This window comes from Zonotrichia leucophrys, chromosome 3 (genome assembly GCF_028769735.1).
Source record: "Zonotrichia leucophrys gambelii isolate GWCS_2022_RI chromosome 3, RI_Zleu_2.0, whole genome shotgun sequence".
Lineage (NCBI taxonomy): Eukaryota > Metazoa > Chordata > Aves > Passeriformes > Passerellidae > Zonotrichia > Zonotrichia leucophrys.
In genome coordinates this window covers 89,104,407-89,131,378 of record NC_088172.1, presented here as the reverse complement: position 1 = coordinate 89,131,378, position 26,972 = coordinate 89,104,407, and the positions used below count along the sequence as shown (strand labels likewise).

Genomic DNA, 26,972 nt, shown 5'->3' with positions numbered 1-26,972 from the left:
TGCACTGTCAATATCACCATGAAAGCTGTCTGCAGACTGTAGACTGCTAGACAAGCCTGACAATAGCAAAGCAGAGAGGAGATTCCTCAGCTGAAGAGAACTGAAGAGCCACTGGCATAAATGATACATGCTTCTACTGGCAGCCAATTATCACCACCCAAACCCTGTTAATAGAGATTGCTATCAACCTCTCACGGATTATCCTCCAACACACCCAAACCCTACCAACTTTTCCCCTTCCCTAAAATTACTGCCTTGCAGAAAGCAGAGTGCTATTTCCTCTTACAGCTGGGGAGGAGGGGTGGCAAGCTTACCGGTGTTTCAGGGATTGGCATAGTATAACCAGAAAACTTCAGACAGTATGTGCTGAGTACAGGACCCACTGCAGTTACCTGCTGCCCCACGCCATGAGCACACACACACATCACACTATGGTTTTGCTCCGCTTCATTCCTAGAAACACCCGTGTCCACAGCGTCCCCATAGTGACTCCTGGAAAACAGGTACTCTCTCTCCTCTTGCACACTCAAGGGACTTCCCTCCAGCTCACGTGAGCTACAAGGCTGATTTCCATGTAGAAGCTGTATGTCTCCTAATGAGGCTGAGGCGTCCTGGGCACAAGCATGGTAGAGGGGAGAGGATTCGAACAGTCCAGAAGCTGCATTTCTCCATCCTACAAAATCCTCTTTCTCTTCCTGTCTCTTCCCCACTTGGACCACAGGATCATTTGAAAACATCTAGCAAAAGTCATAACAAATTGATCTAGGCAGGAACATACCCTTCTATCCTCATAGGGCCTTATCAGTCAGATAACCCCAGGAGAGGATGAAGGGAGCACAATCAGGAAGAGACTAGAAAAGGAAAACTGTTAACCAAAAAGCTATCTAAATCTCATATAACAAAACCTAATGCACACAATGAATCCTTTCCCAAATGGATCAGCAGTTGTCACTATCACAAGTCTGTGTGCCTAAAACAAAAGCATCTTATCAGAGCAGGAATTAGCTGTGGTCACACCAACAATAATCTTGTCCTCATTTCTCTAATAAGCTCCCACTGGAGTTAAAATGAGGCAACCTGAGGGAGGGAGTCTCACTTGATATGTTTTTTTAATTTTAATTTTTAAATCAAGGCTTAAAGCCATTTCACTCATTCAAATTCAGGGTGGTATTATCATTCATTTCCTTGGATGCAGGACCAGGCTGTCATTGTATAACTCCCAGGAAAATAAAAAAACCAAACAAGCAGCAGCAATACTCACAGCACGCTTTCCTTTCGCATCCCTCTAAGCAAGTGTGCCAAGAATTGTAACGACCAGGGCGCTCTACCAGCCTCTCCCTGTTTTCACACAAGGTCTTACTGTACCCTAAAATATTTAGAGGTCTAATTATTACTTGAATGGGAGAGATTTCTAACACAGGTGGATGCTCTGGGAGCAAGGAGGGGACCTGACATTCTGGCTACACTTGATTTCCTAGAACCTCAGGAGCAAAAACAACGTCCAATGGCAACTGAAGTTTCCCAACTTACATTTTTAGTGAAAAACATCCACACTTATCATGGGGTCATCCTATTTCTCTAGGAGAATAACCGGAGTATAAAGAAGCCCACCAGCATTAAAAATTGAGTATCAAAACCCCTATGAAATCTTCTATTAAAATTGTGTGCAGGCTTCTCCATGGAGATGAGTCTTTCCTTTTCCCGCAGGTGCTCCGAGCCCTTCCAGGGGCGTTCGGGAAGCCCCAGGTGGCAGCCTCAGCCCCGCAGGATGGGAGCTTCTCCAGGGCAGGATGTTTACGTAGTAAGTCAAAAGGCACGGAGTCACCATGTGGGAAACTCCGCTCTCCCTCCAAGATAACCACCCTGCTGGGCCAATGTCGAAGAGCACTTGCAATTGCTCTTGGCACCGCTATTCCTCAAAGCCTCTCGAGAAGCAGGAATCCCTTCCCGCAGGTGAGGGGCGGCCAGAACCGCGCCAGGGCCACCCCTGCGCAGCCGGCATGCCCACGACACGAAACTGCATGCCCTGAGTCCAACGTGAAGGGCACCACAGAGCTCCCACCCTGCGCGGGGGGCTTACCTTCCGCACCCCACCGAAGCCGTGCTCCGCCGCTACCCGCTCGGCCTCCGCCTGGCCCCCGTCGTGCAGCTCCACCAAGAAATGGTTGCTGTAGACGGCACCACTGGCCGGGGGGCCGAGGAAGTGCAGGAGAAAGAGGAGGAGGAGGGAGCCCCGAAGCAGCGGCGGCCCCGGAGGCATGGCCCCGCGCTGCGCACCCGCGGAGGTAGCCCGCCGGGCGGGCGGGCGAGAGGGGAAGCGCCCAAAAGATGGGAGGGGAGGAGGACGAAAAAAAAATTAAAACAAATGAGCGCAGCAGAGGCAAGAGGAGAGCAGCGCGGAAGAGCCGGCCGGGCGGTGTGGATGCGCGTTCCACCGCGGCCGAGGGGCAGCATCAACCGAGCGGGGAGGGGGGGGGACGCGCCGCGCTGCCAATCATGGAGGGGAGGATCGCCTCGGCCCCCCTTCCCTCCCAGCTCGCGGCTCCCGGAACGCTCGGCACGCCTTCCCAGCACCCCACCCACGCTTCACTCCCACCTTCCACAGTCCTGCCCCTGCAAAGCCGCGCCCCCGATTGCACCCGCGCGGCGCACGCTAGCCCCCTCCTAGCTCCAGCCGAGCCCAGCCGAGTCTGGACTTCACCGGCTGTTCCTGCTGAGCGGGAAGGTCGCCGAGGGGAGGCTCCGAACCTGGAGCTCATACGCGCGTGGCTGTAGGGACTGGAGAACGAAAGACTTTGGCAAGACCCTCATCCGCCGGGACTGGCGCCCAGCTTCTCTCTTCGACCCAGGAACACAAAATATCTGGAGTTACCCCAGACCTACCATACTAGCCAGAACCCTGCACCAGCTGCTCACAGGGCCCTCTGCAACCTGTCCTGTAGCCCCTTTTTTACAAAAGCAAAGGGACAGGGACGTAGTTAAGCAGTGATAGTGCAATGACAGGGGAAAACCTTAGGCCCAGGCTGAGGGCTCCTCACTGGCTCCCAGTCTATACTGCCAGGATGCTCAAGAACACAAAGGTGTCCAGGCTCCCTGAGCAATCCCCAAACATTTTTCAGGCGATGACTGGCAGGAAAGTACCTGAGCCTTCCCTGTGCTGAGACAGACAAGCATTGAGAATGTTCTGTGCACGGGTGGGATTGCAGAGGTAGCAGCACCTAAAAAGAATGGGAGCTCAGTTCTGTAAGTAATCTGCCATCTGCTATGATTGGAAAGGAAAAGTACAGATTATGCAAGTTTATGGCAAAGTATAGTTTAGCTTTTTCCTGCAGATACATCTGTTAATTTGTCATACCAAAGGTCAATCCTTTGATGGATGGGTCCCTGAATGATCCCCTGGGAAATACTTAGGACACAGAAAGCACAATCTTCTTTAAAACAAACAAATTATAGCTTTACTGTAATCTGTCCTGCAAATGGTCAATTGGAGTACAGATGTTAAATAAATCAGGGAAAACAAAGGAAAACATCAAAAATCAGAAACAAGGCTCTTCTTCCATTATCCTAAAATGCTTTAGAAAACAACAGAAGAGCTGACTGCATCATTGTGAATCCAAATGAGAATTGGTTTGTCATGACAAATTATTGATTTCCTTCCTCTGGATAAAAGAAATCCCTATTCAAACAGAAAGGAAATGACAACTTGAAGATAAATCCAAAGCCCAGTTACATAAACAGAAGTGTTGTAAATGAATGACTGATGTTGAAAAAAAATCAAACTTGAAGGAAAGGTAAACCATGAGAAATGGCACAGTCGAGAAGGAAAACAACTTTGCAGTCTCATAAAGAGATTAGTATTAGTGTTGGTAGAATTCATCTTTTAGATGCTTGATCAAAGAAGAGGCAGTTACTAAGAACAACTTTATATATTATTTCTTTAAACCTAGTTGTTTGTTTTCCTTAATAGTCAGCAATGCCTCTCCTTACAATATGTTTCCAGTATTGTGAAATACAAAGTTGTGTTTTGTGTCAGGTACAAACAGGCGATGTGTGTAGTTGTGAATGCGAAATGTGTGGACCCCGACAATGGGAGAGCTGTGAATTCTAATAATAACTGAGGAGAATACAGCATGGAAAAAGGCCTTTGAACCTATCTGTTGTTTGCAAATTAACCCTAGTTGATTTAGAAGCATTGGAATTAAAGTGTTAAAGATGTTGCTTTTTGCCTGCATTTAACCCATAAAGAGTTCTGCAATAATAACCTTTTGAAGAATAATTTTAGAATATTACTTGTATCCTTGAAACTATAGCTTTGGAATATATATAAAGGAAATATGCTTATCTCACGCCTTATTGACGCAGAGAAAAACAGCTTGAGAAAGGAAGATGAACATCACCTCAAGGGTTTATGGTTTCAACCAAAGGGAAGCTGGACATCACTGTTATGAGATTTATAGTGTCTGCAATTAAAAGGTGGACACACATCTGGGGAGCTGGACCCCACCAGATTAGAGTTATCTTTCTTCTTTCGGAAACTGGATCGTCACCATCTGGGGATACTCCTTTGAGATACATCCTGAGAAATTAAAATCACAATAGTGTATAGAATTGTGATGTAATAATTTGGAATAAAAATTGCTGATGAGCAAAAAATTGGAAATAGAAACTGCTGAAAAAAAACCTGATGAGTACCCCTATAAATACCTGTAACCCTCAATTATCGGTGTACAGTTGGAGGGAAAACTTCCCCCACTGTACCCGGCGCTGTATTGCTCATACTTTACCATATCAAATAATAAATTGATTGCTGCTTGAATATTGGCCTAGTCAAGCTTCTTATTCATAACAGTATCAAAGCATTTCCAGGTAACTTGGGGCCTTTGAGCTCCTGGATCAGTTATACCTATTGGTGTTCACTTGATAGCTAGCGGAGACCATGCTGGTTTCCATCCACAGCTGTTACTCGGTATCAGAAACAAAAGGAAAATAAAAGTAGGAGAAAGGCATTTTGTCTGATTTGAATTCTTGTATATAGGTTTTTCTTTTCCCAGAGGTCTTCCCTGGGTTGACACACCTCTTTTTATTTTGGTGCCAGGCCACAGAAAGAGGAACACCAATAACAAAGGCAATGGAGCAGCCCTCCTCGCTCCCTCTTATCAGCAAGGCAAGATCCTGCACACATTCAGAAATGAAGATCATAGCACAGGTCTGGGTGAGGGATGTGACTGAATCATTCTCTGTGCATATTCCGACAGCCCCAACTGCCACCTGTCAGGACTGCTCTGCAAGCTGGTGCCATTAAAGGGACATTGTCAACAAGCGAGCACCCACTGTCTATAGCTTGTAAACCTTATAATGACAAGCTTTCATGGCTTTGTCTGTGTGATGTTAAAAAATAAGTTGGTTTTTTTTTTGAAGGATCAGTTTAGGAAAGGCCGATTTAAAAAGTAAAAACTAAACACCAAGAAGAGAAAACTCCACCAAAACAAGCAATTTCAATAAAAAGTCGTTGTGTTGATGACTACAAAAGTTTAAGACTAGACAGGACCACTGGGATTTCTAACGTATTACTTTATATTAACTAAAGGCTTATTGGCATTAATTCTTGCATCTGCTCTGTAGTCCTTTTTTTTCCTTAACATACAAACATTGAATTAACAATCAAGACTGATTTATTACAGCCTTTGGGGAAATGTTCCAATGACTGCTTACAGTAATTTGTAAGAAGTTATATCTGTGCCTTTCTTTAAAATGCTGATCAATCCTACACTGACTTCTAGGTTTTGCTCTTAATATGAATTTTTTCATGGAACTGATGAACTGTTATTTTCTCCAGATGACTTTTAAGATTGTGATGATAAAGACATAAAGTTAACACTACGTTCAATGTCTTCCTGTAAGGCATATTTTCCATCCCTTCAACCATTCACATAAATCTTTTTACTTCTTGAATTGTGAACTGGAGCTGCATCAGATATTTTTTCAGCAGAGGTCAGGCCAGTGTTAAATGGATGTTACATCACAATTCTATTCTTACTGGGTACCCAGTCCTTCACCAGTTGAGGATTTCATTCAGCCTGCATGCTGCCGAGTCTTCCTGATGTGCAGCAATGCTGATGCTGACTCTAAGATCTCTCATCCTTCCCTGAGCGCTCTTCAGGAAGGGTCATTGTATCCTGCATGGCCAACAATCTTTGTACCTAGATATTTATGACTGTACTTGGTCAAAATACACATAATTTACGTGCATGGAGCTTTCCAATCAATCACTTGGCACTAATCTCTTTTATACTTTATGGCTTTCTTCTTTAACCTACTCACTTTATTAGTAATGAGTTTATATTGATGTACTGGATTAGCAAGATTTTACAGAGATAATTTCTTGGCCCCAGTCCTTTGGAACCTCTGCAGAATCAAATCAACTCTAGCAATGATTCCCAGTTTGTAATTATACTTAAGAACCTAGCATTTAATCAGTTTTTAGTCTGTGTCAGAAAGGCTGTTTTAATTTTTGTATCCTATTTATTTACTGATATGTCACACAGTATTAAGTGTCTCCCAGACACAAGCAATGTCATATATACAATGGATCAAAAAAACTACAATTTTTTCAATTTCATCAGGTAGTCCAGTAAAAGAGACTAAGATTCCCCCATAAATTCTGGCTTGTCTAACACAAGGCAAATAAACAACAATACTAGCTTTACCAGTGAAAACTACAACAGTGCTTAAAGAAATTGATATAAAATTAGTTTAAAAATCCCAATTCCAAATGGATTTCTGACTACATTTTTAAACAACCATTAAATTACTACAATTTTTAAACAACCATTAAATTACTACAATTACTACATAGTGCAAGCCAATTACAAATTGGCTTTCACTATGAGCTCAATGAAGTACTAACTTTAAAGGAGATGTTTCTTTCCCTGAGGGCTGCATGGCATGGCGCCATGCTGTCATGATCCGTCTTTTAGGAATGGGTTTCATGATGATTCGTGGATTGATCTCAGGGTGAAAAAAACCGACATGGCACAGGGGATTTGCAGTAATAATCAAAACAAATATACCTTCATTGAATGACCACAGCAAAATGTGATGGGGGGATTAAGGGAGAGAAAAAGACAGAGAAAAGGGGGCGGGGGGGGGGGTATAGCTACTATGGTTTTCTGAAGGAGAATTGCTGTAGATTTTAAGTGTTCCTGGAAGCCCTTGAATTAAAGAGGTCGTAATTTCAGGCTTTACAAGTGATTGCATTGGTGACTCAAAACCAGGAATAATTTCTTTTCATGAATCATTTGCAGACAGCTGGCTTTGTGAATGTTTTCCTGGAGTTGGTCAGGGGTACCAACCAAAGGGTCTCTCCTTTCCAAGGGGTTCAGCCCCTCTGCCCAATTATCTGTGTCCTGAGTTAGGGACCATGGGATGCATCTGTCTCCCATTGTTAAGAACACCCCATGTCCCCAGAACCCACCGGCTTCTTGTTCTGACAAATGAATCTGATCTCCCCAGGTGAGAGACACTTGACATATGTGTTCTGTTTCAGATTTGTGGGGGAGAAGCCCATACTGCTTTGCAAGTTTTGTTAATTCAGTAGCAGTGTATGGAATTTCTTTAGTGGTTATGTGCGGGTCAAGATCTTCATTATTGATATAGTTCATTCTGTTTTAATTAGAGGTTTTATGCTATTACAGCAGTGTTCCCCACAGTTTTTCATCACGGCTAATTCTTTTTGAGGGCAATTTTGATTGATGTGAGGAGTTTCCTTCTCCTCTGCCTCTTTTGAGGAATCCGTTTTATGTGAATTTTTAACATGTTCTCTCTCAAGGCAGCTCATAATAAGTTATTTGCATTTCTTTCTTCATCCAATTGTTTTTGCAAAACTTCAACTAGGTTTTGGAGGGAGTCTGTTATAGCATTTTCCTCACTTTTTCACTTAAAGCGAGTTTCTATAGCTGCTGTGAGGCAGGCTCCCAAGACTGAGCATAGGACGGTTTTATTGTTGACCAGTTTGAATTTTGTTTCATGTTGCAAAGAACATATTCTATCAATACCATTTTCTAAGGTAAACCAATTTGTCCTGGGGTGACGTTATGATGCTTGTATATCCCCATTCATCTGTTCTGTGCCTTTAAGACCGGCACTGAAGAGTGGAAGTTTTGTTTGGGTTTCTCTTATCAGGACACAGAGACAAGCAGTAGACAGAGCTGTTTTTTTTTTTACTTCCAGCTTTGGGCTTGCTGCTTTTGCTTGTTGCTTTTGCTTGCTCTCTTTTTCTGCTCTTGCTTCTGCTCTGCTTTCTGCCTCTGCTTATTAGCTAGTTCTAGCTAAACAGTCCACATTGCTTCCTGGACTGTTTCTCCTCTCCTGTTCCTGTGACCATCTCGAACCTGCTCCAGACTGGGACCCGGGAACACCAAGGGTTCGGCTGCAGCGGCTGGCCCAGCACCGGAGGGACTGAGAACAGAGCAACCACCCCCGAAAGAGACTTTCTGATTTTGCCATCTTTCTCAGAGCGGTGTCATCGGGTATTGTTCATTTTGTGTGCTGGGGGGTGCGGGGCCAGTCAAATAAACAGGTTCTTTCCACCTCTCTCCGAGGAATTTTTTCCCGAACCGGTTGGGGGGAGGGGCCGTGTGGGTTTCGCTTTCTGGAGGGGCCCTCCTTTGCAGATTCTTTAACAAATTTGCCCTAAACCAGCACAAATTTTTGGCGCCCAAACGTGAGGTGAGAGAGAGAGTGGAAAAACCCTGTTTTGACTGCATTTTGGCTGCTATTACTCTGTGTTCGTTTAAATCAGCTAATAGCCATGCTTTTTGGATTCATAATGTCTGTTGGGGTGAAGGTTTGCATGCATTTCTGGTCCCTAGGGTTTTTTGAGATTTTAATACCTCTCTGGTCCCTAGGCTTATTTTCCTATCCAGAAATAGCTTTAGTATTGCCCCTAATACGTAGTTTTTACATCAGAGGGGCTGTGACCAGAATAGCTATCCTGCTGGGTTTGGTGGCAATAATGTGCAAGAAGTTTATAAACATGCTGGGGTCTGTTCCAGGTATGACTGGTTCATGGCTGTGGTTATGCATCCAGTTTGTCACAGGAGGAGCAGGAGGGAATGAGGTTTTTCAGCCTCTGCTTTCCTCCTTCTCCTATGAATCAGTTGCATCACTAGTGAAGGATGTTCAGTTTCCCTTCAATGTTAAAGAAACCATCTTCCTGGTATTCAGTCTGGTAACCTTCCTCTATACAGCCTGCTGCTTCTCTAGAATGAGGGCTGAGATTTCTAGATGGGCTGATGAGACCCCTGACTCAGGAGTAAAGCCCAGTGTGGAAAATCCTAAGTGGTGTGGGAAATGGGAGGATATGGGTCAAATCCTGAAGGAATTCTTTGACCCTATAGTGTGGGATTTTCCCCATGAACAAATTCAGAACCCAGCTGAGGTGGGGAAATATCTGAAAGAGAAGTACCAGGATGAGCCTAAGGAGAGGAAGGTCATTGCAGTGAGCTGGGCCCTGGCATATGCTTATCGCACACTGCTAGATACTCTAGGGCAGCAGACAGAGGCAGGGGGGCAGGGAGATAAATCAGCAACTGTCCCGGTGACTCAGGCTGTAGCTAACACTCCAGGCTCGAAGCCAGCAGCTAAACCCATGGCTGTTGCTACCAGCACTAGAAGTGGGAAATGCACAGCCAAGACCAATCGACCAGTGGACGATGATGATGATGATGATGATGATGCAGGAGAAGGAACCTCAGTGCCTCCTGACGTAAAGTCAGGAGTCAAAGCAGCAGGTGCAAGATCAGATGCTAATACTGAGTCCTTCTCCCTGAAGGACCTTCGTGGCCTACGGAAGGATTACACTCGAAGGTCTGATGAATCCATAATTAGTTGGCTGGTCCGTCTCTGGGATGCTGCAGGCGAGGCTACCGTTTTGGATGGCACTGAAGCCAGGCATTTGGGATCCCTGTCACAGGATACTGTCATAGACCAAGGAATGATGAGGGGGCTAACTCTCACAGCCTCTGGGAACGGGTCCTAAGAAGTGTGGCAGAAAGATACCTGTGTGCAGACGATCTCTATATGCAGCAGACTCAGTGGAAGACAATAGAGCAAGGGATCCAACGCCTGAGAGAAATGGCCGTGGCTGAGATTATCTTCTCAGATGATGTAACAACTAGGAACCCAGATTTAGTACCATGCACGTCTGTGATGTGGCGAAAACTCGTACGACTCGGGCCACAAGAATATGCTTCTGCCTTAGCCATCATGAAGAGGGATGAGAGGGGTGAGACTGTGCTTGACATGGCAAGGAAGCTCCGAGCATATGCAGATGCTGTACATGGCCCGACACATGCCAGAATCGCAGCGGTAGAAACACGTCTGCAGAACTTAGAGGATAAGATAGAGGAGAACCATAAGAAGCTTAGAGAGGAGATTAAAGAAGACCTTCTCCAAATTTCAGCAGTACAGATCCGAGGTTCCGGTATCCAAGGCAGACGTTTCCCAGATGGTGAGAGAAGATACACCCCACGAGCTGAGCTGAGGTTTTACCTGCGTGATTGTGGGGAAAACATGAGAAGGTGGGATAGGAAACCTACCGCTGTTTTAGCACGACGGGTGCGTGAACTGAAGGAAGCCACCAGGAGGAAAGCAGCTCCAGTTGCCCGTAGCCGAACGGCCAGGTATGATGATGATGACATGTCTGATCACCTCGAAGGAACATCCAAAACATACACCCAGGGAAATAATGATAACCAGGCTTAGAGGGGCCCTGCCTCTAGCCAGGTAGAGGCCAGGGAAAATCGTGTTTTCTGGTCTGTGTGGATTCGTTGGCCTGGCACATCGGAACCACAAGAGTATAAAGCCTTGGTCGATACTGGTGTGCAGTGCACGTTAATCCCATCAAGACATGTGGGGACAGAGTCTGTTTCTATTGCTGGTGTGACAGGGGGGATCCCAGGATTTCACTTTGGTGGAAGCTGATGTGAGCCTAACGGGAAATGAGTGGAAGAAGCATCCTATTGTAACTGGCCCAGAGGCCCCATGTATTTTGGGCATAGACTACCTTCGAAGTGGGTACTTCAAAAACCCAAAAGGACTCAGATGGGCATTTGGAATAGCTGCTGTAGAGACAGAGGGCATCCAGCAATTGAACACCTTGCCTGGGTTGTCTGAGAATCCATCTGCAGTAGGATGCCTGATGGGAGAAGAGCAACGAGTGCCAATTGCCACTTCCATAGTGCATTGACGGCAGTATAGAACCACTCGAGATGCTGTGATCCCCATCCATAAAATGATCCGAGAGCTGGAGAGCCAAGGGGTGGTCAGCAAGACCCACTCACCCTTCAACAGCCCCATTTGGCCTCTGCGAAAATCTGAAGGAGAATGGAGATTGACTGTGGACTATCGTGCATTGAATGAAGTGACTCCACCACTGAGTGCTGCCGTGCCAGACATATTAGAGCTCCAGTATGAGCTTGAGTCCAAGGCAGCAAGGTGGTACGCCACTATAGACATAGCCAATGCATTTTTCTCCATTCCTCTGGTAGCAGAATGCAGGCCTCAGTTTGCCTTCACATGGAGGGGAGTGCAGTACACCTGGAACCGATTGCCCCAGGGGTGGAAGCACAGCCCCACCATCTGCCATGGACTGATCCAGACTGCACTGGAAAAGGGTGAGGCTCCAGAACATCTGCAGTATTTGATGACATCATTGTGTGGGGGAACACAGCTGCGGAAGTGTTCGAGAAAGGGAAGGAAATTATCCAGATCCTCCTGGGAGCTGGTTTCGCCATTAAAAAGAGCAAAGTAAAGGGACCAGCTCGTGAGATTCAATTCCTGGGAGTGAAGTGGCAAGATGGACGGCGTCAGATTCCTACTGATGTCATCAACAAGATCACAGCAATGTCTCCACCCACCAGTAAGAAAGAGACACAAGCTTTCTTGGGTGCAATAGGTTTTTGGAGGATGCATATTCCTGAGTACAGTCAGATCGTGAGCCCTCTCTACCTGGTCACCCGCAAGAAGAACAATTTCCAGTGGGGCCCTGAGCAGCAACAGGCCTTTGTCCAGATCAAGCAGGAGATTGCTCATGCAGTTGCCCTTGGCCCAGTCAGGGACCAGGTTGCACGTGGTGGATAATGCAAAGAGATGGAACAACACAATGTGTACCTCAGGGAGATCTGATTGTGGGGTAAGAATGATGTGCAATATCACTGTTCATTGGATGTTACTGCCATTGTCTGTACATTAAACCATACAGACATGAGATAGAAGGAAATGTGTAAGAGTTGAAGGTCTGGGCAAGTGGAAGATGGAGAAGGAAATGTGTAAGTGTCGAAGGTCTGAGCAAGTGATAGATGGAGCTTTAAGTGACTAAAGTGAAAAGGGGGAATCCTGCAGCTCTGTAATATAGGGCCTGGATTCAGTGGTCCAGTGTGGGGATGTGATGAAGGCATGATGGGTATTGCTTGTAATTTTGGGGGAACAGATAGAAATTTTGTATGAATAATGCATGATGTGTTGTAGTATGTTGATGATATGGGGATAAGGGGTGGAATGTCCTGGGGTGACGTTATGATGCTTGTATATCCCCATTCATCTGTTCTGTGCCTTTAAGACCGGCACTGAAGAGTGGAAGTTTTGTTTGGGTTTCTCTTATCAGGACACAGAGACAAGCAGTAGACAGAGCTGTTTTTTTTTTTACTTCCAGCTTTGGGCTTGCTGCTTTTGCTTGCTGCTTTTGCTTGCTCTCTTTTTCTGCTCTTGCTTCTGCTCTGCTTTCTGCCTCTGCTTATTAGCTAGTTCTAGCTAAACAGTCCACATTGCTTCCTGGACTGTTTCTCCTCTCCTGTTCCTGTGACCATCTCGAACCTGCTCCGGACTGGGACCCGGGGACACCAAGGGTTCGGCTGCAGCGGCTGGCCCAGCACCGGAGGGACTGAGAACAGAGCAACCACCCCCGAAAGAGACTTTCTGATTTTGCCATCTTTCTCAGAGCGGTGTCATCGGGTATTGTTCATTTTGTGTGCTGGGGGGTGCGGGGCCAGTCAAATAAACAGGTTCTTTCCACCTCTCTCCGAGGAATTTTTTCCCGAACCGGTTGGGGGGAGGGGCCGTGTGGGTTTCGCTTTCTGGAGGGGCCCTCCTTTGCAGATTCTTTAACAAATTTGCCCTAAACCAGCACACAATTGCAGTTTGCCCATTCTTCTCCTCCTGAAGAAGGTGTGGCATTGTATTTAGCAAGAAGAGCATAAAATTCAGCTTTACCTTTTGCACTGAAGTTTTTAGTCATTTTGTGAAAGGACTAAAGCTACACCAGGGAGTTAATTGTAAACTTAAGTTACACAATCACACAGCCTTTCCTGTGTCCCCCTTTGCTTCCCTGGGTAGTTGAAGAAACAGAATCTGCCTGGGAGGCCCTATTTGGTTACTTCAGGAGTGTCTCTTCCTTCCCAGACAGTCCAGATACACACTCACACACACACAAAACAGTAATTTTGTGAGGGAACAAAAAACTACAACAGGGAAATACTGATTTAAGTTAAACAACCACAGAGCTCTTGCTCTGTTTTCCCTTACTTCCCTGGGTAGGTGAAGGGAGTAATTTGCCTGGGAAGCCCTGCTTAGTTGCATCAAGTTGCCCCCTCCTTCCCAGGCAGTGCAGATACACACAAACACAACAGAACAGATTCCCCCTTTTGCACCAAGAGACCTTTTTGTGAAATTCCGGAGACAGAACCCTCAGCTGAGTATGGGGTATTGCCTTTAACACCTGCAAAACCCCTCTGCCTACCAGAATCTTGTCCATGACGCCAATTCAAATGTCACAATCAGTCCTTATGAATGGGTTTCATAATGGTTCGTGGATTGATCTCAGGGTGAAAAAAACCGACATGGGGATTTACAGTAATAATCAAAACACATATTCCTTTATTAAATGACCACAGCAAAATGCGATAGAGGGATTAAGGGAGAGAAAAAGATAGTGAAAGAGAGAGAAAAGAAAGAGAGAGGGGGATATAGCTACCAAATGTGAAGATTAAGTCCTTTGGTCCAGTCCAGTTGAGGATCTGCCTGTTACATCGGGGAGATCTCAAAATCTCTAGCTAACTCAGAGGTTTTATTATGATAATTCACGACGACAGATACAATAAAGAATAGATGTAACAGGTAGTCCATGTTCTCAGCAGTAAGCAAGAGCCATTGTCTTCTTGGTCCCACCTGCAGTGGTCACATCTGCAGGCAAACATCTCATTTTGGTCAGCCTGCCTCCCCCACACACCCTCCCCCAGGTTAGGGATTTCAGTCCCTGTCCTTGGAAGGAGGAGAGAGGCCTTTTCACATAGGGGTTTCATGTCTCAGTATTTGATGGAGAGGCTTCTTACATCTCAGTTTGTCTGATACGGTGGTTGTAAAACAGGTGAGGGTCTTCTGTGGAAGACCTCCTGAAACTCAGGAGAAGTCCACCCAGGCCGAGAGGTGGGACAGCTTCCAAGGCTATTGTTGCAAAAAGGGCATGGTGCCCCTTTCTTTGGGCTCAACGTAGCATACGGCAAACAACACCTGCGAAAACAATAACTAACTAACGCTCTCAGGTCTCAGGCATATGACTTTCCCCTACAAGATCAGCAGACAGGAAGGGTCTTGTTTCTTCGGTGGTCTCCCTAATGACGATCGTGAGGCAGATGAGGGGTGTTTCAGGCTGACTCTCACACATGCCAAGAGACCAATATGTCAGAGGAAGTTGCAAGAACTCATTTCCTTGCTGTGGAAGTAACAGAATCCTAAGTCTAAGACGTACATTGCTTTCATCTTTAATAATTCATCCTAGCAGATGCATGAGCAGTAGTGTTCTAAAGAGCTGGAAACAGAGCATTGCAATAATTGAATTGCACATTATCAGAGAACAAAACACATAAGCATCTTTTGGCACAACTCTGAGTCTTCATTAAACCTATCTTTCTGAAGCTGTGAAGTAAGCATATATGCTTTAAGTGGACTCTGAAGCAGGCTAATACCTACATTTAGAAGAAAAGAAATAGGATTAAAAAGGCTTGAGATTTCCAAGGAAAGGAATTGGATGCCTAGTTTAAAAGGCCACAATTGAAAGAAAGTGAAACAGTATCATTTGACAATTTTATTTAGGACAGACCTATATGAATAAAAGCAAGAACTAGAGAATATAGAGGAGTATAAAGCGTATATTGTCTGTGCGTCCAGAACACAGGACAACATGCATAACTGAATGTACAGAATGAAAATAATAGAGTGAAATGCTATGAGGAAATGCCATAGAAGTTGAGCTAAAAAATCCCATGCTGAGTTGGCCCACTACAGCTACAGGCTCAAAGTCACTTCAGGATTCTAGAAGCTCTCTAACAGTGTGTCTGTCCACTATCATTGCTGTGGATCATCTTATGACAGTGTATAAAAGCAAAATTTAATTGGTTTGTTTTAATAATGAGCAGCATAGGTATGAGCAAAGCAAAAGCCACAGTAAATGAGCTCAGAGAGTACAGCTACCATACACTTTAGGCTGATTTGGTAATCAGCCATGACTATCTCAAAGAGGATTTTCATAAAACATATCTAGGCCATTTTAGTACAATGATGGATGGATGAGTTACCTCAGCAAAGCCAAGCATGATGAAGCCAAGCAACAGCAGTTGCTGTTTCTGTGTGGGGGTTCTAGATTAAAGAGCTTGGCATACATCTATCTTAGATGACTTCAAAATCATTTTCCCTACTTAAAAATACTTCTCTGACCATTTTCATTGTTTTATACTATCAAAATATTTAATTACTGTTACAAATATATTAACAATGGAAGAATTATTTATGGGCACATGATCTGTTGCATGTTATGTTGAATGATGTTACTGGAGAGAGATGGCTACAGCAGGGACTCCATCTATATCTAAGATATGTGGGCCCAGGAAGCTTAGCAGTTACCAGGCACAGGAATTATGACCAAGGATAAAATATTTTGTGCCATCACCATGTGAAACTGCATGGGCCTTTTAAAGTTAAAAGACACTTGGAATCTGAGAGCCTATTCCACAGCTTCTAGTTATATAAACTTTAAGTTGCAATCAGAATCTTTTCAATACACTTTTATCTATGCAAGTGTCAGAGTGAACATATACTAATTTAGTGACATGATAATGCAGATATTAAAGAGTGTAGTTTTCAGCATCCATTGCCTACAGGCCAGCAGGGCTGCAGGCAATGAGCATGGGAAAGGGAAGGTGTAATTACCTCTTCAAGCAATTTGGGTTTTTTTTTTAATTTATGTTCCCAGACATAAGGACCAGAGGGGCTATTAAGCAACATGGTACGTGACAGGAAAGTGAAAACTATTGAGATAACCACTGAGCACAATCTCCTACACTTCCTTAATGAGGGCACAATCCAAAACCAACTGAGAGAAATAGCTTACAGGTAAAATACACATCTACAAAAAAGAAAAATTAAGCCCTTTAAAAAAGGGTTTGAGGCTAGGCCTGTTCTGAAAGAGTCAAGAGACTATGGCATGTACATCTGTTTTCTAAATAGGAATATGATTATCCATGCACAGAAGTTGTTCCTTGAATCCAGCTCTTAGCCACTGCTTAATATCCATGTAGACAAATGTTCAGCTTAGGTAGCTATGGCAAAGAGGTACTAAAATTAATAAAAATATGTGCCTCATTTATTTTAAGATGATATGATTGCTACCTTTGCCATACTTGTATGCTTTTTCTGCTACTGAGTCTTTTCTGAAGACAATTTGTCTGGAAAAATAATGTCTGTGCAAATGATCTTAGAGAACTAGAATTGCTCAGCAGAGTCAGTTTGGAGCAGATGGTCTCAGTGACATTTTAGAAGATAACAATGGGTGAGAGAAAGCTTCTAAGCAAGACCTGGAAATATTAGCATTTTAAAAAGCCAAAACAAACTAAAAGCCAACAACAGACTTAGGGGAAAGGGTACAATAAATATGAGGTAAAAAGATGTCTGTTGACCATATGAATGAGTGGGTGAAGGAAAATGACTGGATGTGTGGAGTTAGGGACAGAGATCATGCATCATAAAAAATACATTGATAGTGGAATTCAAAACAAAACATGAAAAGATCCAGAAAGTTGGTCTCCAAGAAGTCCACCCACAGAGGTGATGAAAGTTTTTTCAATTACTAACTAATCTAACTTTGCTTTGGGAAATTCCCGACTGTGTCTCAAATTCATTACAGAAAGGCTGAGAAATAGAATGCAATAATTACAGTTTGTTCAACTTTCTGAGCCCTTGACAGAGAGGAATGGATGACAACATACAGGTGGAGCTCTTCAGCTTTGGTAGAACATTAATAGTGAACATTTGCTCAAAAAACAAAACAAAACAGCTGTCCCCAAAAATACAATTTATTGCAATCATAACTCACATGTGGTGTTGACAGTTCCATGACAATTGTTGGGGGTGTTTGATTACTAATAAAAAAAATTTGAAAAATCTTGTATTTTAGACTTCATTCATTCAAACATGTTATGCTTCCCACAGAAGGTTTGATAATTTTTATCTTAGCAGTTAACAATCATCTATATGAAACATGATATGTTTACAGAATTTTTTTTATTCCATGCATTAAAATCTCAGACTTTGCTTCCAACCAAAAATAACAACTCAGAAGAAAATCCATAATCCATTTCTTAGCATTTGATTTTAAAGAAAAACCAAGAGAAATTATCACAAAAAAGTAACTTATACAGGCAAGAATGAAAATAAAATAAGAAGCTGTCTTCATCTGAGCTAAAAGCTCTCTATGAACAGACTTAATTTTGCATTCATAAATCAGAGATGTGGCACCATATATCCAGATGAATATAGGTTTCTTTCAAGTTTGTCTTTGAAATTTTAACTTTCTATAAGGCAAATTAAACTCTTCTACTACTAACTTTGTTCTACTTGTTAATAGGAAAATAAACATATCACAACTTCTTTGTATAAATATCCTTTTGCTGGAACTTACAAAGTATCTGCATTTTCTATTGTAAATTAAAGCCTTGCAGCCCATCAAAAAGTACAGACAAATACAAGTAAATGATTGCCATCCTCTGTGCTGGGCAGCTTTGATCAACTTTTTCACAATTCAGCTGCCAAGTACTACCAGAGTTAAGGTGCTTGGTTGATGACTGAGGTGAATTAGTCTGTGATCTTCCTTGTAACAATTTCACACACCCGCATTTCACCTCCCACCCTGGAAAAGCCTACAGAGCAGCAGCTTTCCTCTCATGTCAGCAGGAATCAAAAGAAAATCCACAAAATGGCTTAAAGCATCACACCAAAATATCAGTTTTAAGTTAAGAGATGTTTACCCTATTGAAATTAATTTCCTTCAGGATCTCTATATAGCTATTCTCGTTTTGTCATGTTTGGGAGCCTCATTCGTAGCCTCTGCCTAAAAACTTTTTCCTAGAAACCAGTGGTGTTTTTACACTCCTGGTAGGTAGGCACTGAAGCTGGAATGCAGGCACAACCTAAAAATTGTGAAACGAAGTGCAGAGGATGCTGCAGACAGTCTAATAGAGATACTGACTTGGGAATTAGGAGAGTCAGTGTGCCATGTCCCAACATGGTAAGATTGAGGTTAGGCTGCCACCAGCCAAAACCCCAGCCCCTCTGTCACCAGCTGTGCTACAAAAAGCTGTTTGCTAGAGGTTAGCAATGGGAAAGGCAAAGGGAGAAATGAAAACTCTGCTTTTCCCCTTCAACTCATATCTGCTGTAATGATTACTGAGACTGTTTGGACAAAGAAACTTAATTCCACTCAGAGGTTCCAAAGTGCTTGTGCTGTAGACAACAGCAATAAACAACCTTCTGAAAAGAAAAATGGAGGATTTTCTAAAAGCCAGGCCATACAAAGTTCACTGAAATTCAGTGGGAGATGAGTAATAAAGCTGTCTATTTTTTGAAATTCTCCTCTGGCAGAAATAATTTTGTCTGGATTTTTAGTATGAAAACAAACATCTCTATTTCTCTGCCTTTGTTTCTTTAGTATTGTCCTTTTCCAAATCATTAAGCGTATTGTCACGCTAAGCAGTATCATGGCTTACTAGACAATTCACCAAATAGCTACTACACGTTCAGAATTCAAAAAGCAAATTTTCAGTAAGAAAAAAACAACCAAAAAAACCCCCAACAAGTAAATCACTAGGAAAAAAACATGACTTGGGCCCCAAACGCCTCTCCTGAGGTGTTTCATCATCTTTCTGTTCACAAAGAAATGTATTACTATTACTATTTCTTCTGTGAGAGAACTATAATGAACACAACAAAAGCATGTGCAGGCTGTACTCAAGAGTTCATTTCAAAACTACTGGAAGAACCTGGTGTTTGGTTAAATCCTTATTTCACTTGTAGAAAATAAAGAAGCCTCAAGGAGCTGATGAGAATGCAAGTCTTCAATATACACCTTAGTAAGGGAAAACTGAAATTTATTTTATTGTGTCATTTGGCTTGGATGTCATTTTGGTTTTGTTTTTACTTTGCTACATGATCAAATTTCAAAAAGTGACAACCTATTTTCCATCACCACAGATTTCAGAAAGTGAAACCCTATTTTCCATTACCATGGTGGTTTCAAGGTGGGGGGAGGGGGGGGGGGGCTTTCAAGAGACTTCTCAATAATTTTTAGCTCTTTGCAATCCTTATCTCTTGCTGGGAGCAGATCAGCATCAGTGATTAATAGGAAATAAAAGGTCTGGTTTTTAAGACAGGTTTGCCTTTGTATGCACATCTTACCCACTATATATGATAATACACTGGTCTTGCAGAGCCAAGGATCACTATCTTTAAAAAATGAAAGAAAGCATCTGGCTCTCCAAATGCGCGTTGCTGTTTTGCCCAAAGGCTTGTTTTGCCAGGTTCTTTTAGTTCAGGTGACTCTCAGGAGCCATCTCTTTGAAAAATGGTGACAGCCTCCATGAAGAAATTAGGCAGAAGGATCACCAACATCATGAAGGGCATCATGAGAAAAAATAGTCTCAGTGGAAAAGATATTCTGTTTTCTTATGGAAGTGCATAATGTAGAACAGTCCTACTAATTTTTCAATTGTTAAAGGATCACAGTAATGCATTGCAGATATCGAATAGCTGTTTGTATGACCAGAAAATACAAAAATGAAAAGAAATTTGGAAAAAAAAAAAAAGGAAACAACCAGAAAAATGAGCACTGGTAAAAGAAAGCCTGCAATGTTCTATTTCCAATGGAACAGTCATGGATCTTATGAAATTATTGTATAGACTCCTCTGTGTGATCAGTGCCAAAATATTGGAAAAAATACGTCCTTATATTGAACTGATATAAGCTAAACACTGAAAAAAAGATTTTTTTCTTTTTTTTTTTTAATAAGGAACAGATGGTCACCTTATTCAAAGTGTTGCAGGGTGAAAATTTTTCACAATCAGGCATCAAAGGCTAAAAATGGTCAAATTCAGATGCACACCCACCTGCTAAGTAGTGGTATCAGTAGCCAGCCACTAACTGATATAAGACAGGAGAGTGAGGCAAGAAGACCCCTCCTGGTCAGCTCTCCCTGCTGCTTTCGGTAAGATATGAGCCATTAATTGCAACTCCAAGCTGGTGCTGAGCAAATCCTCTAACTGTGCCTCAAGGCGGTTCTTTGACACCCAAGTTTAATGCTAACAAGTGGAACTGCTGAAAAAGTAAAAAAATAGAAGACATACAGCCTGCAAAAATTAAAATTTATTTGTTTCAGGAGATTCAATTTTAGCACTAGGTGGCATTGCTCTAAATCTTTCACTGCCTCTCTCCTGAGCTCTTCACTACATGAGTAATACTTTTAACAGCTGGTGAAATACACCGGCCTCATTGAGGTGGCACCAGCCACACAGCTCAAAATGTGCTCAATGCGGCAGTAAGAGATTTTGTTCTGACTTTGGTTTCAACTCTTCTGTTTACCACTGTAAGAACAGACACAGTCAATAACCAGAAGTTCAGTTTCTCCAGCTGAAAGACTCAGCCTAACTCAAAGCTTGTATGAAACAATGCAAGTTCACTCTGGCGTTCCTCCCCTTCACAGTCACCCTCAAAAATCTTTCTGCCAGGGACAATACAGTTGGTTACAGCTCATCTTCATGCACTACGTGACAGCTGTAAGACCAGGGCTATTTACCAATTCACTGCACTACTGGGTTACTCATTAGCCTGTACAATTTGAAAAGCACTTTTTAAAGTGCTTTTTTTCTTTTTTTTTTCTTTTGCTACTAGAACTATTGAATTGTATGTGAAAGTTATTAAAGAAAAGTCTAGCAGCATGAGAAAAGTAAAAAGAATGGATTTCTATGCACGAAGAAAGTTTTCAAGAGCATGGAACTTAGACAAGTCCTCAAGCTTCCATTTTCAAACGACCTTAGCAAAAAATGTCCCAAATTGAATTTCGAAAACTCCTGAAATCTCATTCTGACTTAACCAAGTCTTAGGTACTGTGTTTGGGGATTATGACCCAATGGACGCCAGCATCATATCCCAAGGTGTGGGTTTTCAGGGTCCTGGCTGCTGCCGGGAGCCCCGATTCTGGGTGGGTGCGGCCAGACCTCCTGGGCGTATCCCGCTGGGGGAGCGTCTCCGCCGCTAGCACACACACAGTCCCGGATGACGAAATGACGGAGCGGCCAAATAAAAGGAGGTCTCGAGGGCTCAAGCGCTGTTCCAACAGGCTTTAATATAGGGAAGTCCGAGGGTGCAGGTGGGGAAGGAAAGCGGGGTACAGCCCCAGCGGAAGAGGACCGGAACCAGGGTGCTCGAGCCCCGATCTTCTGCGAGACCAGGGTTTTTAAGGAGGAAGGATACGCGGGATCGAGGTATGATTCAACCATTAGGAAAGGGGTACAGAGGAGGGCTCAGGGTGAGGTGATTTGGGATACGCCAATAGAAAAACGGAGAGAGGATGTTCTTAAGGAGAGATCCAATGAAAAAGTGGGGAGCAGGGAACTTTCTGGAAGAAAGGGAGTTGGTTACAGATGATTGATTGAATCGTCCCATGGTGTCCCAACCCCATCCTCTCTGTCCTCTCCTCCCACACCAAGGAGGGTTTAAAGCTTTAAGGAGATAAAATTTAACCAAGTCCAGAAACGCAATGCTGAAATCCCATAGGCTGTAACCACCTAAAGCTTAGACTGGGTAAAAAGACTGTTCACGCACTTCACATTCAGGAGCCACTGGATAAAAAATAAAGTCGGGTCTTGGAAAAGTGGTTAGAGCCTAGAACTCCTCACTCTTAGCTGAAAACCGCAGGCACCAGATAAATCATGACTTGTCCAGTTTTACCTTTTCAAGGGGACAAGTGAGGACATTCAGCTCCTCAAATAAGAAATTCGGGCATGTTTTCTATCTTAACTGCCTCATCTTCAGATCTGTTGCTAGATTTTTCTCTTCCTTTCCAAGACAAACCCTTTAATAAAATGTATTTTGAGGCCCAGGTGACACTGTCTGCTTTACTGATTTGACAGGGTGATTTGTATTTGCCTCTGTTTCAACAAATCATGCAATAAAATCAGCAGCAATGACCCTTCCCATTTTCCTGAGCTACACCAAGAAGTCAGAGCAGCACTGCAACCAGTGAAGCTTCTGTTCAACAGATTTTATCCTGGGAATGAGGTGATTTGTAACACTGAGCATCACTGAGTTTTAGCAGAAATACATTCCAGCTTCTTTTAAACCATTTCAGGGCAAAGACAGAGTGCTCTTCAGTAGAAGAAAACAAGACAGTCAAAAAAAGTAGCTATTTTCACTTTCAATACTCCACAAAGTTAACTTCCAAAAGTGAAAGAATTTATATAAAACAACCTTTATCTCCTTTACGTTCTACCTTATGTGCCTTCTCACACCAACAAGCATGCATACAAACAACTCCAGCTCTGAGGAACAAGATACAGCCCCACAGAAGGGGGTCAAGGAGTCTTTCCCCACTGTCCAATCCCATACAGCCTGGGCTTCATTCACCAGGTTCTCCAAAAATTGCCTGAAGTCTTTTTAACTGGGTAGATGGAACCATTCAATCAGATTGGTAACTCTCATCCTTCCAAAGCACTTGAGGTCTAGGGATAAAAACAGCTTAGCACTAATGTTAATTATTGTCTTTATTCTACAAAGGCCTTGAATACGTATAGAAAACAAAAAAAAAAAAAAAGAATAAATGTTTCAGCTCTATAACTGAATCAGTTATATAAAAATGAATGAACTTCCCTTATTCTGGCTGTCATGAAAATGTATCCGTTTCTGAACCCTTTAGAAGAAGAAGAAAGAATTGTGTGCTGTGCTCTCAGCTCAAGATACATGGCACATGCCAGTGTGCTCCTTGCCTAAAAGACACTACTGATGTCCTGATACAATAATCCTCCTTCTCTACCTTCTTTACTGAAACAAATCCCTTGATAGGTACTGCTAGGAAACAGCTCCTCCTTTAAGAAGGGTAAAGGGTTTTATTTGTTTGGGGATGGTTCTTTTGTTCTTCAATTTTCACTTCTATCCAATCACATAAATGACACCATATTTCCACTCCTGTTACCTTGCAAGTACCATTTCTTCCTGAACTGGCCCAGTGCAGATGGACCAGTATCATTCATTTCTTCATACTTTGAAAATCACATCTTGAATCACCCTGTTTAAGAAGTGACTATCACAGCTTGGTGCTGCTCTACAGACATGGGTTAATGTACCCATTATGCTATTGGGGAACAATTCAGCAGTCTGTTAATAATCTTAAAACTGAACAGTGATTGCTAGTAATATATTAATCATCTTAATAAAAGTACCCACAAATCCATGATAAATGATGGTCCTCACAAAAAGATTTAAAAAATAAAACCTATGTAGTGATTGCACATCCTTAAAGGGGAGTGGTTAAACACAAGAATTCAGAGATTGAATTCCCTCCATTCCAGTGTGACATCCACCTACATAATGGGAACATATATATAAATTAGAGATATCTAATTTAATCAGGTACCCAGTATTGAAATACTTGCATTAAATGTTGTAAAGAAACACAAATGCTACACTGGTTCTCTCCAGAAGCAACTGACTGGATTCTACAAGGATTCTAATTTTTTGGCAGAGAAACAATATTTTCCTTCTCAAGAACCGAGTATTTGTATTTATTCTTCTCTTTTTCAGCTGCCTGTTTAATGTCTGGCATTTCTCTTCTCAGGAAGGGATTCTGTTCGTTTCTGTAGCATCCCTCATGAGAGTCTCAACAGGGCTGAGCACTGAAAGGAAAGGTCATCAGCAAATCAAAGCAGGAGCAGGCTGTGAGCTGGCACTCGCAACAGTGGGAGAAGGATATCTTTGTGGCTACAGGCCACAAAGCTGCAATGGGCTTATGGCAGCTTTCTTGACCTCCAAGGATTTGGCTAAGATGTCAGATCTGAATTTATTTTATTGAATGTATGAAGATAAGTCAAACAAATGCTAGGACTGAGATTGACTTCAGGAAAAGTGATACAAACTACTAAAATCATACAAACTACTCACACATGTCTAAAGGAAATTATATCTTAAAATCAGTGTTTGTTGCAAGGTTAAATAGCATCTGAAATTGAAGGACTTATTAGGTATTTTTCTGCTGATAGTCATTAGTAATTGTTAGTTACCTAATATTTCTGACAAAAGCAGGCTTTCTCTGTAGTCAAGAATTTAATTACTTATGCTGGGAATATTTGGAATAACATAAATAATTCTGGACACTCAGATTCAAGAAAGATTGAGATTGCTGCAGGTATTTAAAAAAACCCCACTTAAGACAGTCATGGAAACCAAGAGTCAGCCCAAACATTGCAAAGTCCAGCTGGGTTTTTTCAATCAACCAAAACAGAAGAGAAGGGATAGGGCTGCTCTTAAAAACATGATCACAGAATCACACATCTAAGGGAAAGCACTGACAAAGAAGGGGGATTTAAGACCAGGCACATTATTGTCGTAAAAACATATACTTCTGGCAGGATACCACCTGTACCTTTTGTACTTAACTCTACCAGTTGTGACTACATTAAACCAAGGACAACTGAGGGCAAAAATCCAAAAATATATGGCAAGAATACCTTGACCTGACCTTCTCTGCAAAACAGCAGAGGATACCTTGATCCAACATAACAACTCAGGTTCTAGTTGTACCTTGGGGGTCTCTTTGGAAAGGGTAGAAGTCTCAGAGCCTCCCTAAAGAAGAAACTGAGCCGCAGCTCCCCTTTTGAACTACCTGTGATCAGTCAGGATCCGTGTGCTGGTCTTCTCCTTTTTCAAAGCCCAGGGGTGTCTGGAAGATGCAATGGTTTTAAGGGCTCAAGAAGCTTCAGGCCTGCTCCCATTTGGGTGTGGCAATGGTAATTACACCCTACCAGCTGGCCCCTGCATACTGCCCAGGAAAATGTAGAGATGGAATTAATGAGGAAAAAGTGGCAAGATGCCTGAAGAAAGAATGTATGAGACTGAGGGAAAGGAAAAGCAAGGAGAGAAGGCAATGGGAATGCAGAAATAAATCAAGGAGGCAAAAAAGTGAAAGACTGATAAATCAATGAAAATTGAGAAAAGAAAAATGTTTGGAAAGAGACACATAGGGAAGAGATAGGGACAAAAGATGTGCAAAGCCCATGTGAGAAAGCCACTGCGAGAAATTGCTATGGGAGATTTAAAAACTGATCAAACGTGTGAACAAGATGCATATTTCTGTCACAGAAAAGAAGAAGCCTCCTGTTTGCCCCCTTCCAGGCAGCTTCCCTGCAACAGTTTCCATTTCTGGTACAGCTGCCCAGTGTTCATCTCCATAGGTATTGATTTTAATATTTGACATAGTATCTTGCAAACCAACTAACACCAGCTCTAAATAATCAGCGAATGCAGTCTCTGTACATCAGTAAGGGCTGGAATGCAGCACCTTTTCAGCACAGCATCATCACAGTATGCCCTTAAGACTCTGCAAACAAATCCAGCTGGTGAATAGTTATTAATTTATCACACATTTCCCCAGAGCCACAGTAAGATTTAATCTGCTTACTAGATTCACCACACAAATTCCTGAGAGGTCACTTGAATTGCATTTAGTCCTTGCTGGAATATGGAAATGTTGAGGTGTGAAATGCCTCCATACCTTACAATAAAACTAAATTACTTCATTCCCGGAAAAGGAAAGGTGCTACTTCAACTCCATCAGATAATACAACTTCTGGTGATGTCAACAGAATTGACTGAAACAAAGGAGGCAGAACAGTGCAATTCTGCACTGTAGTAGTTAAATGAGCCTTCCTTGGTCTTACCCTATGCAAGCTGTTACAGCTCCAGAGCTCAGTCCCCAAGGGGACTGGGTGCCAGAAGCCAGCTCGCTCTCAGACCAAGGCCGCGGGACAGCCCTAGCAAGCGGGGAATATTCAGCTCTTAGTGATTAGGCAGCTCTTATGATTTCAAGCTCTTTGCTTGCTAGGTAGCTTTTCCCTTGGCCTAAGGCTCCAGCAGACGGTAGAGAGAGGAGAAGCAGAAGACGCTGGCTCTTCCACGAGTATGGCTTTAGTGGAGGTCCGTGAAGGGTCTCAGCTCTTCTTCTTCCGAGTTAGTAGGGGTACAGTATGCTACTTTTATACCCTTGGCCCGGATCCAATCCTGACCAATGGCAAAAGTGTTAGAGTGACCATAAGTGACCAATAGTAGGGTTAACAATATATTGCCTTACATGGCTATAGGGATAAGGTACAAGGCGGATGTCCCTGGAGACAGGAAACTTCTTTGCCGCTGTGTCAGCATTCTGTTCTCCAAAGGGCCCTGGCTAAACCTGAGGGGTTTACTACAAGTAGTCATCTCAGACAAGCAGACTGTGCCCAAGTCTGCTTGTACACAGTCCTGCTGATTCTACAGAAGAACTGCTTATGTGAACAGAATCTGTCAGCAGCTGTCTTAGGTATAAATCTGCAAATTTCCTACTCATAAG

The 26,972-nt window shown here is 42.9% G+C and overlaps 1 protein-coding gene across 3 annotated transcripts in view; it reads right to left on the bottom strand.

The window, feature by feature from the left end:
* PCSK2 (proprotein convertase subtilisin/kexin type 2) overlaps positions 1 to 2,613 on the bottom strand; it is a 107,801-nt gene extending 105,188 nt beyond the window's left edge. The window contains exon 1 of one of the 3 annotated variants that reach the window (XM_064709197.1): positions 2,081 to 2,613. In XM_064709197.1, the coding sequence (XP_064565267.1) occupies positions 2,081 to 2,260 (180 nt within the window). In that variant the 5' untranslated portion in view covers positions 2,261 to 2,613. The remainder of the gene's footprint in view (positions 1 to 2,080) is intronic. The other 2 variants (XM_064709196.1, XM_064709195.1) reach the window with 2 other exon arrangements.
* Positions 2,614 to 26,972: the final 24,359 nt, after the last annotated feature.